Source organism: Mustela lutreola, chromosome 4, assembly GCF_030435805.1.
Source record: "Mustela lutreola isolate mMusLut2 chromosome 4, mMusLut2.pri, whole genome shotgun sequence".
Lineage (NCBI taxonomy): Eukaryota > Metazoa > Chordata > Mammalia > Carnivora > Mustelidae > Mustela > Mustela lutreola.
This window is the reverse complement of record NC_081293.1, coordinates 134,142,261-134,157,488: the sequence shown is the minus strand read 5'-3', so window position 1 is coordinate 134,157,488 and position 15,228 is coordinate 134,142,261. Positions and strand designations below refer to the sequence as shown.

Genomic DNA, 15,228 nt, shown 5'->3' with positions numbered 1-15,228 from the left:
AGAGGTCTCCCTCCACTTCTGTCACGCACTGAAAACTGTCTAATGGAGATCATGAGTTGAACATCCCAGCCCCTTAAATTTAACCTGCACCGTGCTTTTCACTGACTGGCCCTCCCTCTGGCGACCTCCAGGCAGTGAATGAAGTGACTGATTAGCTCAGTCTCCAGCTGTTCCAGCCATAACTACCCTTTTTTTTCCCCAGTCTTGCCAACCTTGTATCAAATATCAAAGCATGTCACCAATTTCTGTTTCTTTTGCCTCATAAGTGGTTCTTGAATCCATCTATTTCTCCGCATCCCAAACTACTGGTTAATACCATTGCCATTTACTCCCTAGACTACTGCACCTTTCTTCCAGTGGCCTTCCCTTTCTTTCTTTCTTTTCTTTTTTTTTTTTTTGCTCTCAAGCATGGTCAGAATTGCCTTTGAAAACACAACTCATGGAGTGCCATTTGCCAGCTTACAAACCACCAAAAGCTCCAAAAACGTTCCCAAAACCCAAGCCACCAAGTCCCAAGTCGTATTCCCATAAGTACGTACGTATGTAGGTCAGTGCTCCGGAGCTCTGCACAGTCAACGTAGAAGTGGGGGCGGGGGCGGCGATGGCAGCCCGGAGGGGATGTTAGTAAAGAAGGACTTCCATTTTATTTGTATTTGAACTGCTAGAATTTTTAGAATTTAGAGTGTTTTCAAGTATCCCTTATCTATTTAAAAATAAATAAAATGGACCGAGAAAGAGGCAGACTGGGTTCATCAACAGGCTGTGAACAGTCAAATTGCCCTCTTCGCCTATGTATTACCAGAGAACGTAAGACATTCTTACCTTTGTGGTCCACAGTTTGACGGTCCAGTCAAATGATGACGTGACAAACAGGTGTGAAAAGTCAATGGGGCCCACAGCCATGTGGCAGTTAATTCCAGTCACTGGTCCCTGATGACCTTCGAAGACCTCCCCAATACCCGCTTTGCTGCAGGAAGACCACACAGGAGCAGAATTTCAGTGACCTTTGCAGAGCAGCAATTGCTTTAAAAACAAACAAACAAACAAACAAACAAACCCAACATACTTGTCTCTGCATGACCACTTCCCCCGTAATTTAGAAGAATAACCATAAACTACCAAAAATGAAACCACTTTCACAGTTATCTTGAGAGAAATACAATGCTAGTCACTTCTGATGATTAAAAAATAATATGGATCAATATAATTTTTTTAACCTTTGCAACTTAATACCAAATTATGTCTTTTTGGGGGACAAATTTAATCCTTTTTCAGGAGTTCCTCAAATCCTATCATTGTTGATGGAGCACATCAATGGAAAACACACATACTTCAATCTCAGAAGCTTTCATGTTTTACCCAATAGGACTATACTCTCCTTATGATACATTTGGCTCACATTCCATTTTAACTCCTTCTGGGAACCCCATGGGCTACAAAAATCCTCACATTCTTGAATACCTACATTTATCTTTTCAAGAAAATTTCTTAAATGAAGTTGATATATCTCAAAAGATAATACTTCATAGAAACTCTTGCCACCACAATATGCTATGCATAACTTAAATGTGATCCTTAGAAATTAAGATATTCACTGAAAGAAGAGACATTTTCAAGTCTACTGAATGTAACTTCCATAAGGGCTGGTGCCTGGTTTTTCTTGTTGCCAAGTGTTTGGTCTATAGTAAGTGCTCAATAAATATTTATTGAAAGAAACCACATGGGAAAAGAGACAAAACTTAGGCCTTTTCGTCTCTCCCCAAAAGAAGAACATTTGAGAAATAGTGATACGCATTGTGAAAGTTCTCCGAGGACATACGCTGCTTATGTAACTAAGCTGGGATTATTCCCAGCCTGCTGTTATCACACGATAGTCTGTGGCCCAACCAAACCCAACTAAAAAATATGCCCCAAATGCTGCATTTAAAAACCCATGTGTATGAGGCTACAAATGAGACAAATACTTAGGGATTTTGTGGAATCTAAATATTATGGCCCTGATAGTAAAATGAATTAAGTTATTAAAACATCTGGGCTTCTGGAGCACCAATAAATGTCAGTGTGCTGAGCAAAATTTGAAATCATGAGAAAACGCTGCAGTGCTCCATGTAACAGGCACTCAAAAAATTATGTCCAGTGAAACTGCTAACAGCAGTTCCACACGTGACCATTTAAACTCTTCTAAAGAACATGAGGAACTGATCTTTGAAGTGGCCCCTGGTGAGACTCCACTTGCCTTAACAGCATCCTGAAAGGGTTTATAGGGTGCAAAATGAGGACCTTATTTAATTTATGGAAGTGGATTTTCACCTTCTGTATGTTAGGTGAAAAATAAAAATCCCTCTCTGCCCCCTACCCCCGTATCCCTACATGACCCATTTAAAATTGCTATGAAGCCAAATTCCTGCTATTTTACAACTTTATCAAGATCTGTGTTTTCTATTTCAGAAGGATGGGCCAATGTCAGAAGCAAAATCAAGGGCGTTGTGAAAAGATCTGTGGTTTTCACCCTACGTACCCTTCTTTTGAACCACACTGCAAATTCTGATTGGGCTTGAAAAGGACTACAGCCATAGAACAGAAGTGTTCACCATGTCAAACATTATTCACATTAGAGAAACAAAAAAAGAAAAAAAAATCTGAAAGTTTTCAGTGAACATGTTCTGTAGCTTTCACAGATAATTAAGGTTCTGGATTAAGCCAATGGAACCTATGTGCCTTGCGGGTTCTAATGAATGTGTAGACAATGCTGTGGGCCTGTATTTGTTCCCCTATGCTCTCTGTGCCTCTCTTGTGTCACTTATGACCTTCTACCCGTACTGCAAAAGCGTGTGCATTGGCCTTGCTCATCATCATCCCTGTCTTGAAGGCATGAAGCTGGTTTATACAATGTCTGCACGCCTGGCAGGCTCTAGTGGTGCCCTGGCTCCAAGTAGGTGTGCAGCAAATGTTTGCATTTGCAAAAAGTTGCATAGACAACTTTATCAGGTCTTCTTATGCTTTCATAAAACTTTAATGCATGACTTTAGCCAGTTTTATGGGCATAGAACTATGAGGCATCTCTTTCTACTCATCTTTAAATCATGTAAGCGGGGGAAATACTGCTTGTTTTTATGTGTAGGACAGTAGGAACATCACAGTCCATGTCGTGTGAGTGGAAGAATCACATCATTGGGCTGCGGTTGCTTATTACTTCTACAAATCACAAAAACACAGGAGTATAAAATAAACTTGGAGCAACTTCTGATTTCTCATTAAATCTAAACAGCCTGGGGTGAGTATAAGAGATGAAACATCTATTGAATTAGAACTCCTAAGCTGGAAGAAAATTAAGTACCAAAGTGAACAGAGTGAACCTTTTAAAAGATGGTGAGGCCACTCATTAAGTCTTGCATGCAATTTTACAATAATTCTAATTATTGGATTCTATGTTATCCTGATGGGTTTCCAGGGGCATTCACCAATGTCTCAGTCGAGGCAGAATTCTTATGACTTGGAAACTTCATGGTGGCTTGTATCTTATACCAATCCAGCCTCTAATTGGGAGGAAGACCCCCAAGGCATCTATTTCTGGGTCATCATTATTTGGGTTATTATTATTATTATTTTTGGATACCTCCTACAGATTTTTAGCTCCTCGCTTACAATGTGTCAGGCCCCAGGCAGGAAGATCTATGATGAAATGGAAAGAATTTAGTATGAGAAAAATGGCAGATGAGTGAATAGTTGAAATAAACTGTAATTAATACTATTGTAGGGGCACCTGGGTGGCTCAGTGGGTTAAAGCCTCTGCCTTCGGCTCAGGTCATGATCCCAGGGTCCTGGGATCAAGCCCCACATCGGGCTCTCTGCTCAGCAGGGAGCCTGCTTCCTCCTCTCTCTCTGCCTACTTGTAATCTCTGTCTGTCAAATAAATAAATAAAATCTTAAAAAAAAATACTATTGTAGAAGCATATATACAAATATATAAAATGGCAAGCCTATCTTTCAGTCTGTAGTCCAATCCCATTTATGAGACTTAAATTTTCTCTGTAGTACGCATCATCTCAAGGCACATACTCCTGTGTTTATCAGTTTATTGTCTTTCAACCTCAACCAGGTTATGACCTCCATGTCCGTTTTGTTCCCTAGTTCATCCTCATGATGTCACGGTGTTGGGCACATAGTAGGGTCTCGGTAAGTATTCCTTGGAAACATGAAAAAAACAAGGAAGGCCAGATTTATGAAATCATAAAGGAGGGGAGGGCTTTCTCTGCTCAAGGGAGTCAGGAGAGGCTTCCATGCGGAAGGACCTCTGGGCTGGCTCTTAAAGGCTGAGGAGGAACGAACGAGGCCGAGAAGAGAAGAAACAGGGTGGGAACTCACGGAGGTGGGGGGCAGTAAGCCACGTTTGGGGATTGTTATCCCCCATGGGTGCATGGCTGGAGCCTGAAGGCTGAGGCTTGGAAGGAACAGGTAGTCAAGGGTCTTATATGCTATGCTAAGAAGCTTCGGCTTTTCTCCTCAAGGCAGTGTGAGCCATCCCAGGCGTACAACGGCTAACGATCAGAGCAGACGGATGCTCTGAAGTAATGGGAGCTCGAGGTGTGACCTGTATGCCTTCAGTTAGGCTTTTCTCATAACGCAAGGTGGTTCTAATCCAGAATCTGCTAACAGACTCTCGGGAGTGAGAAACACATCATCGGTAAGAAAACACAAAATCACCTTCCATGACGACAGGCCGTGTAGACTGTGCCCTCCTCACTGCCAACCACGAAGTTATTGACGTCTCCCGTCGGGAAAGCCATTCCGGTAACAGCCACAGGCTTGGACTTATTGTACACCAGCTCCATGCTCTCCTACCAAAACACAGCGTGGTTACGTTCCCTCTGTCAACTCCTCGCCATGCCAAAGATAGCACGGAAAAATCATTTGGCTCAATCGTCTGTTTGCTTTTCACACAGCGTTACAAAAGACCCCGGCTGTGCCAGAAACCACGCTTTGCTGCCCCTGACATTCCTGCTTCTGTGTATCTCTGGTTTCAGGCCGGCTGGATCTCATCAGTGTGGGCTGCTGCTTCTTAAGTCAGGCAGAGATGACAGGTGAGAATTTCACAACTAATGGTGCAGAAACTAAAGATAATACTGTAATGGTTACACTTGTCAGCCCCAGGCTTTAATAAAACACACAATACCCTTGTATTTACAAACATTTTCTAAATCAGCTGTTCGTGAGAATACACGTGTATTAATATCAGAGGTACTAAGCACATTTGTCAAAGCAGCACTCCATGTCCTCTGTGGACGCAAACCAGAAAGTTGTCACTCAAGTCAGAAAAACCAGATTTCAACGGGGACGTGATTTAGCAAAGGGCAGTCGTTGGGTGTATAGGCTGAGCTAAGTCTTTAAAATAGCAAATGGAAGTATTTTATCTCAGATTATTCTCAAAATTGGGAATCAAAGTGTATTTTAAGAGACCTTCTGCTGAATTAAGTTTAATGACAGGGAAGACTAATTAAGTGTAACGAACATCCCTAAATATTTCTGGCTATTTACATCAAACAGCCTACTTTGTGTACCTGAAGCAATTGAAAAAAAAAAAAAATCATGGTAGGGGATCTTGTTATAGTTGCTAGGGAGGTTAGTCTTCTCACGCAAACCAGTAAGCCAGGTCCTCTGGGCTGAGGAGTCCAGAAATCAGCTGCGTGTGCTAAGGATCTGAGTAGCTCAGCGCATACGGTCGTATGACATGCTCCCAGTACACGAGAGCGGCACATATGGTGCATGCATCTGTGAGGGGACCCGACAGTGGTACAGAAAACCGGACCATCCCATGGGTTTCTCCGTCACTCAGATCAGCAGCAGGAAAGGTACAGTCTCTCGATCACCTTCTTAGAATAGAGAGGGACCGGGGCGCCTGGGTGGCTCAGTGGGTTACGCCGCTGCCTTCGGCTCAGGTCATGATCTCAGGGTCCTGGGATCGAGTCCCGCATCAGGCTCTCTGCTCAGCGGGGAGCCTGCTTCCTCCTCTCTCTCTCTGCCTGCCTCTCTGCCTGCTTGTGGTCTCTCTCTGTCAAATAAATAAATGAAAATCTTTAAAAAAAAAAAAAAAAGAATAGAGAGGGACCTGGGGTGCCTGGGTGGCTCAGTGGGTTAAAGCCTCTGCCTTTGGCTCAGGTCATGATCTCAGGGTCCTGGGATCGAGCCCCACATCGGGCTCTCTGCTCAGCGGGGAGACTGCTTCCACCCCCCACCCCCGCCTGCCTCTCTGCCTACTTGTGATCTTTCTCTCTGTCAAATAAATGAATAAAATCTTAAAAAAAAAAAAAAAAGGATAGAGAGGGACCAGGGTGACTGCTGAATGCTCCGGGGTCTGCCTGCCACCCTTGGACATCTCTGCACAAGGACCAGAGTGTGGGGCGCACTAAAACTAATAAAAACGGTCTTGTGGCCCCTGTACGATTGGTTTTAACTTAAACTAATACATGCTTAATCAGCCAAATGGGCAATTACAAATTCCTAATTAGAGGGTTCATGCTTATATCTTTTTGTAATCTCCACGCTTTTAAAGACAAACAACATATTGCTGAGAATTTTAAGACAAAGTTATAGAATAGCCACACACAACTCCCGACTTGTATGATGATAAAGACCAAAGAAATTGAACTTTGATAGTTAGGAGCGTATTGGCTCTTCCCCACCAACCCCTCCCCGACCCAAAATTATAAAAAAGAATCTACTTAGTCTTAATATTCTCTACATCTGTATTTTCTTAGACTTATGGGAGGTTCTTTACGGTTTCACATTTCCTTGCGTGTCTTGAAACTCTAGTGTCTTCTAACATCATGAGCCAGACATTCTAGGTTCATTATTCCGGGAAATGGAACAGAATGTTAACACTGAGAATTATCGCCTACATATCTTTGTAATTTTCTTGACATTACCTCACATTTTTGTCACGGTCTCTAACACTAAACCCCTCCCTGCGTTTTTAGTTGGAGGGCAATGAAACGCTCTTCTCCCCACCAAGAAATAAGGACAGAACATGTCTCCGTGTGTGCTCATGTGTGCTCATACGCAGCCCGTATGCACACGTACTCTGCAAGTCGTGTTAGATGCCTCCCCCCAGGATCTCTTCCCCTCTGCTTCTTTGTTTGGTTTCCATTAGTGTAATCAGTAGTGGTTTGGAAATTTTGGAACTTCTGCCTTTTCAACTTCTCATTTGTTGAGCAAAGAATAGCAGGAGCCATCATAACCAACATTCCAGAGGAGAAAACAGATGGTTGGACAGATTCTTCATGCATGCAGGCGGTCGTCTAGGCTACAGATGCAAGCGAGGGCTTGGATTTCTGTTTTGTGGGGACACCTTTCCTCCAGGGCAAGGGTCCACAGGGGATTGAATCTGTGGGGCTCCGACTTCGTGTGCATTTGTTTAACCATGCTGTAGGGTAAGTAGGATTCATACCACAGGCAACTTCTATAATTACTATGCTTTAAAATGGATTATTTCATTTTCACTTGAAACTGACCTAAGGATTAACGTATTATAATAATTACATGATTTGCGGTAAAGGAAATGGGTTTTGGCTTCAGGAGGAGACTGCTGAAAGCAGGCCTCACTCTTTCAAGTGCATCCATTGGTTTTAGCTCCTATAGGATGTGAGGGTTTGGCTTTTAGGAACTATGTTCCATTAGGCAAGTATCTCTTTTAACCAGGATGCTCCTCTGTGTAGGGGAAAACAAACCCACCTGCGGCGTCGAGAGCATGTCCAAGCTCCAGGAGCACATTTTGCCATCAGTAGAGACGGTGATGAGGTTATGAGCATTCTGGGTCCCCACAACATTTACACAGTACACGGGATGCTGCGAAAACGTAAACATGGGGGCAGTCAGACGACGATCCAGGAGGAAATGCTTCCATTGGCGTGTCAAACGCATTTCTCTAAAATGAGGATTAAAGACTGACATAATCCTACAGTAACACAAGCCTCAGGTCATTTGCCACTTTTGATTCGAACCTGATCGCTTTCTAAAAGCTCTGGCAGCAACGCCTCGTAGTGGAAACACTTACCCAGCTTCACCTTGCTCCGTCAGAGGCAGTCCGCCGGAGCTGAAGGAAGCTGCCGCAAATGATGATTGATGGGGCCGAAGCCGCACAGAGCTCGGCTGCTAAGCTCACTGTGAGTGATGAGAAAAGGCAGCTTTCAAAAGAGTCCAACTACTGACTTTTGGAATGAGTATGTGTCACTAAATTTGGAGGGTGCTGCATTATAGTCACAAGGCCAAATATTCGTTCACATTTCTTAAAAAAAAGTGGTTAAAATTCATCAGCCTTTTTAATTTGAGGGAGAGATATGGGTAGTGGGGCTTACTGGCATCACGCACCTCAAGAGAGAAAATTAGGCTCATTTCTGTTGCTGCAAGATCTAGGGTAATGATAGATTTATTTTTCAAAACATCAGTTGGGCTACTACGGAGGCTTCAATTTGGCCGGGGCCTTGAGGAAGGTCATGGATACATCCTGGGAATTGTAAGCAAGATGCTCCAACCTCCCGTCATAGCTCTGGGAGGTTACCCTACTCTGTAGAATCCTAAATGGTAAGCTAAAATCATTTGCAGCTGCACATTAAATGCTAAATGGAAGGTTAGCAGAAGCAGAACCTAGCAGTCCTGTGGGTCAGATTTCAGGCGGCTTAGCCATCCTGGGCCAAGCCACAGCTTAGCTGGGGCCTCTGTGTGCAAATAGTTGACAGTCAAAGTCTTACTCTTGATGAGTTACTGTCCGTAGTACCTAGCCACAATGACAATGAAACAATCTTTAATATCGGAAAGTTGATATCATATAAAGGATGGTTCCCAAACTATTATTATCATATAAACTCCTGGTCAGAGGGAACTGTAATCATCATCTAGAGCAGCTACTCATCCGTCTCCACCAAGAGGTGGTCCAAACTCCGCAGAAACACCTTTCTTAAGGGTAGTCAGCTTTTGTGCCAATGCCTGGGGAGTTCTTCCTTCCACCACTGGGGATAAAGAAAGCTCGAGGAGAGGCTTGTATTTAGTACAGTGATCTCTGGGACCGTACACATCAAGTCCAAACAATCTTTATAGGTTGCTGTTATATACCCCTCTCCCCAAGTCCTGTCTTCCTCAGACTAATCCTCGCCAATTTCTTCAATGGGTCTCGAGTACTTGGCTTTCCGGTTTTCAATACCCTCCTGATACTGGTCATTCCCTTTTGAGCACGTTACGTTTTGTCTGAGCAACTCTTACAGCCAAGTTCTGAGAATGAAACACTGCTGTTGACCTATATTCTGACCAACAGAATACAGAAATCTAGGAAATGTTGAATTTTCACTTCTTGCGTGATCAAAAGTCCACCGTACTGATGTATGCTAAGATGCCATTGGTTTTATTGGCAATCGCATCACCTCTTTTACCTGTGCCAATGGACGGGTAAAAAACTGAAAAAACTGAATCCCTAAGTCTCGTTCACGGCACTTTCCTACAGAAACTTTCAATCGCCCTTGGTGGCTATGGCCAGTGGTGAGTACAACAAGGATCTGAAGCTCACTGCTTTCCTGATCAGGTCTCTAAGTTTCAAGAGGACTGACCAGTTGTGGGACTGTGCACAGTGGTTTTTTCCAAGCTTCTGGCATGTGTGGAACGTGTAGCAGTGAGCAATGAAACTCAAGGCCCCAGCCACATGCATTCAAAGCTCTGTGTGGAAATCCAGTGGGAGAATGGATGAAACAAATCCTCACCTAAAAGCAGCGGACAGTCTCACCGAAGCATGGGAAAGCATGGTCCAAATGCTGTTGTGAACCTACAATCCACCTAGTGAGTTTCAGCAAGAGTCCAATGGGGTTTCTTTGTTAACCACCAGGCATCAACACAAAGCACCAAAATTCTAGTGGATTGGGACTCCTAAGGGTGGTTGTAGGAGGATAAGGAAAGCATCTAGAAGAATGTGTAGAGCCAACTGCCTAGAGAAAGAATGTGCGTGGTAACCCCTCCCTGCCTTTAATCAGTACTACTGGCCTGTGCTTTCATGAGTAATAAAACTCGGCTTAAAAGAAAAGAGAGAGATGTAAAGAAACCAGAACAGAAGCAGACACGTGGGAAAGCCTACACACACACACACACACACACACATGGGCATCCACAACTCTACTTAATGGAAAGAAAAAAGCAAAGCTACAGCTCATTTTTCCAGTATACATGCCAGATTGTTTTTATTTATTTAAGGAATAAACTTACTGTGTGGCAGAAGGGTTTTTGCTTTAATTAGGATTTCCTGTTGTCCCAAATGCATATGTGTGGTGGGTGTGAAAGGAAATTAGTAATCTGTGGCAGGCCTCTTTTTCCTTAACCACTTTTGATCCTGGTACCAATCAGCCAGGCATTAGTGGAAGTTGAAAGGGAGTCACAAAATTAACTGTGCCCTTTTAGCTATGGACTCAACAAAACGCAGCAAAAGAGGGGGGAAAAAGTATTTTATTTTCGAACAGAAACAGGTTACTATTTGATAATAATGGTATTTTAGTTGTGATGCTCATATCCTAAGTTACTTGACAAAGAGAGCTTGACTCTTTGGAAGAGCTCTTGGATTTGGGTTTCCCCCTGAAACTTATTGCTCTAACGTTTGGATTTATAATTTTTGAAATTTCACAAGATATGCTCAGAAACCCACCAGATATCCACATCCAGCCAAGAAGTGCTTTCACAGGACTTGAGCAAACACCTGCATCAAGCCATCTTCTCCTGGGTCACAATTTTCTGTTATTAGTTTGCAGAAATGGGGTAGGCAAGAGCAATTTTCCAAGATTCTCAAGAACTAGTTTCACCTGCATGTGTCTTAGGCCCAAGTCAATCAGAATTAAGGCTGACTTGGTATTTGTCATTTCCCATTGTCAATCTTACAAGGGTGGAAGAATTTTCCTCTTCATGGTCTTAGCTGAAGCAGCTAGCAGTCCTTTTTTAAAGCTAGAATGGTTTTGAGGCCAGCAGATGGAACAAATGAGGCAACCACATTAAGGAAATTGAAACAATAGTAGAGCTGTATCCTTGGGCATAATTTGGGCACTTCAGAGAAAGAACATCAGTTACTCTGAATGTCAAGGTAGCAAGGATTGATGGAGACATGCCTGTCTTCTCATTCCTCCTAACAACTGCTAAACACACCTGTCATTCTCTTAAAGGAAATGACAGAGTAGTTGTCTTATGAACACTATACTGAACCTCTTCTGCTAAATTGTGGGTAATGGTTTTGAGATGTTGACTTTTAACCCGTGGGATTATATTGTCACTGTAGACTTTACTGTTGAGACTTACAACCATGCATTCCAGAATTTAAAGTCATAGCACTCCCTCAAATCACAAATGGAAAAGGACTGTTGGCAAAAGTCCATATACCATCCCTAGACATGAAATGCTTACTCTTCATCACCCATTTGAAAATACGAGTTTCCACATTACAATGTCAATGCAAAGAGTTTCTTCATAACAATTTCACAGATGCCTCTTCCAAAGTTTCTCCCTGTGTCCTTTTGTAGTTTTAATCCATCCCCACCACACCAATGGTCTTTGGTACATCCAGAGAGATCCCTTCTCTGTGCTAAAACTTGTAGATCATTAAGAGATTTCTCTACACCCAGTGCTTCCTTCACCTCCTTTTCACTTGGCTTTATTTCAGTTAGTCAGGACACATTTATTACAAATTACACGCTTCTAACTTGGAGTTACTGACCACGGGCGTACTTCTGTCAGTTATCCCCTTTCAGGGCTTGGGGTGGCTGACAGGGAAATGACAAAATCTGACTTACTGTGTGTGCAGCAGCTGACAAGGGTGTCCTCTGCACTGGTGTCCTTCGATGACTGCGATTATCCCACAGGACAATCTGGCCCGAGTAAGTCCCACCAACCACCAAGTTGGGATGGAAACGAGCGAAGCACACGGACATCACAGAGGACTGAGAGGAGAAAGGGGAGAAACATGTACCGTGAAATGGGTGGAGAAGGCTTGTTTCTTCCTGAAAAGAAAACAGCTCATCACATCAACTCAACACATCCTGGAAAATATAAAGCGATTGTTAAATGCATAGTTAGTAGACTATTTTGTGCCTGGACACAGACTCTTCCCTTGAGGTGTTGGTCAATGGTTACCAAACTTGAAAAATGACATCCTGGCCATGTCTTCAAATAGGCATAAAACCTATCTTGTGTGCATCATTGTCTTGTGGTATCTAAAGCGTGGTTTGTGGACATTTCCCATTTTATCAACACAACTGCATCAGAAGTAATATTAATTCTCCATGAAAAGTCTTTACAAAGCAATTCTTTACTTTGAGGGCATGGCCACATCGAGCTGTACTATATACAGTGTTGGCAAAGTTTCAACGACCTTAAGACATGGTGCTTTTTTAGGCTTTGTGTTTTCATCTTAATGTAGACTTCTAGGAAGTATACTGACCTCAGACTGCTCCAACTGGTTCCTCCCCAAATTCCCTCACCTCCCATGGGCATTCTCCTGACCTTGATCCTACCCACTTCAGACAATTCTTAATGTTATTCTTTGCCTATTTTAACAAACAGTTAGAAGTGGATTTCAGTCCAACTCTACCAGGGTCTGTCAGAGCGTCATGAATGTGGTTTCTGAAATTCCACAAAAGACTACTGGGCACTATGTTTTAGAGGAAATTACTTAGAACCATGATACACTTAAAATCCGATAAGTTGGCCATTCCACAGTCGCAAAAAAGTCCATTTTGATTCCCACAGTGCTTCCATGTTTGTGTTTGTATATGGAAGCAATTAAAAAAAATACATTTTATCCTTTCAATAACCTTACATGTGAGAAAAGCATTGTGCCAGGCATGATGGGAATACAAAGGGAGTCACTGTGCTCAACAAACTTGTGCTGTGATAAAGGAAACTAAAAAGCTCCCATGCCGGTGACCAGAGCTGCATATGCTGCTAGTCTAAGCCTTCCTAAGAGATAGAGAAAGACGCCTCTCGGCATAGACATAGTCATGTGGCGGGGTGCATGCCTGGGTGAGTGGAGAGTAAGGTGGGTCGCTGTCTTCACTTGTCTCTTGTTTGACATCCTTGTGCATTTGAACACACAAAGAGCAATCTTGAAGGTGATGCCCTCCATGACTAAATCATCATAGTAGCAAGTGCGCGTGTACATGTGTGTGTGTGACTGGGGTGGTGGGAAAGATTAGGTTTAGCGAGGGAAGGAGAGCAAAGGGGAGAGTGGAAAGGGCGGATGGTTAGCAAGACCTTGTGAATGGAATGTTTCACGCCTTGAAGTAGCTACGGAACACTCAGCAAGTGGAGAGGAGAAGAAAATAGGCATCCCTGAGAGATGGGGTAATAGGATGAAATACTGGAGGCTGAACAGCCCAAACCAGTGGTCTGGTTTTGATGGGAAGGAGCTTGCAAGGAAGAGGCGGGTCGTAGGGAATGTGGCTCGAGGGGAAAGTCACCTGGGCCAGACAAAAGAGAGCCTTGAATGGCAGGCGCTATCTGGATTTTTTCCTCCCGTGGGCGATTGTGATTAATCACAGCTTTCTGAGGAAAAATGTGAGAGGATCAAAGGTTGTAAGTGATAGGCCAGCAAAGTAAAAACGTGACTGAAAAAAAAAACTTATGATCTCTTCCTGACTAGGAAGCTAAACGTCCACTTCTCAAAAGATCGGGTCTACTCTTAGCCCAAGTCTTCCTTGTCAGAAAGAGCCTCAGACACGCTGAGGTAGAAGAAAGAATGCAGACTCTTTTTTCAATGTTGTGTTTTCCTAGTTTGAATGATTTTCAGTTCCAATTCCTTGAACACGATTAGATGGAGAACATGCTTGTGCCCCAATCTGGTTTTCATAAAGTTCAAGAATAACTCTCAATAATGATACTGAATTAAAGAAAAAGAAAATAATGCCGGTCAGCTTCTTGTTTTACACATCCCACAGAAGCGATTCTTAGTTTTCAACTGATGAAATTCTTATGTTGCTTGAGCTATGTGGGAAACATTTTCTTTAAAGCTTTAGAGAGACTTAAAATTACCCAGGTGGTACCAACAATTGAATTTACCAAAGCTCCAATCAATATGGATAAAGGAATGTCATTAAATTTGAAAAATCCAGAATTCAACCACTTGATTGCTTCTGTGTTTTAGTTAAATCTCAGCAAATGCCACTCCAAACCTTGCACAGTTCGTTAAGAGACTAAACTAGAAAAAAATAAACAGTGGAGTTACTGCTATGAAACTGAAACACACAGTTGTCAATCACCTAGAATCCAATTCCACAAAGGGAGAACACTGTCTGATTCCTACTTTTTCATTATTTGTTCATTATTCACTTATTCATCAAACACGTAGTGCCCAGCAAGTACTAATGAAACCATTTCAAAGAGCTTTAAGTGTGACAAATGCATGCAATCGAGAATTCAGAGTTCTATTTGCATTTGATAAAAAGTCAAGTTCATGCTAAAAAAGAGTCACGGTATCTTAGAGCCCAGAGTTCTACCACCAAAGTCCACTTGTTTTGCTGCAAACCCAAACATGAGGACAAAGAGTAGATACACTTATTTTGCATTTTCTATTTGGAAAATTAGCAATGGAGGAGTAGTTATGTGATTATCAATTTTGCTTATATTTTAAGCTTTGTACATTAAGTGTCATATGTATTCTATGTATTCTAGAATAGAAAGGCTCAAGACATCTCCAAGGTGGGCCTCATTTGACATGCTGTCATTCATATGGACACAGGAAGGCAGGAGGATCTCAATTACCTAGATGTAAAGTTTAAAATGTAGTCATTTCTTGAGATGTTTTTAAGTACCCTGAGGTTTGATATAATGGTGGCAAACATCTGGTTGACGGACTGAAGTTTTTACTTTTCATCCAAATGTTTAGGTTCCCTTGGTCACATGGGAACAGTCCCCCAATTAACGGAGAATTTCTTCTAATTTGGAAAGTTGGCATCAGCCCCTAGGAGGAAAATCTTAGAGGAACCCCGGCAACCTCTTACGGCTCATACAGCTACTGACCTAGTTGTTGCCAATTGTTTTGGAATTTATTGACTGTTAGCATAAGGAGCAAAGGAGGATATTACCCTGTCAGTTATAATGATTTGGTAAAGAGTAAAAAGAACATTCGAGAAAAACTGATTAATGCTACTAAAATATGCAGTGTTTCTTGTTGTTCTCGTTTGCATAGTACATCTTCTGAAGACACAGTCTATGAAAAAA

The 15,228-nt window shown here is 42.5% G+C and overlaps 1 protein-coding gene across 4 annotated transcripts in view; it reads right to left on the bottom strand.

The window, feature by feature from the left end:
• The window catches only part of DYNC1I1 (dynein cytoplasmic 1 intermediate chain 1), a 303,858-nt gene that overhangs the window by 63,151 nt on the left and 225,479 nt on the right, over positions 1–15,228 (bottom strand). For all 4 annotated transcript variants that reach the window (XM_059171178.1, XM_059171180.1, XM_059171179.1 and 1 more), the window contains 4 exons: positions 11,805–11,951; positions 7,729–7,842; positions 4,705–4,838; positions 823–967 (listed from right to left, as the gene is read on the bottom strand). In XM_059171178.1, the coding sequence (XP_059027161.1) occupies positions 823–967; positions 4,705–4,838; positions 7,729–7,842; positions 11,805–11,951 (540 nt within the window). The remainder of the gene's footprint in view (positions 1–822; positions 968–4,704; positions 4,839–7,728; positions 7,843–11,804; positions 11,952–15,228) is intronic.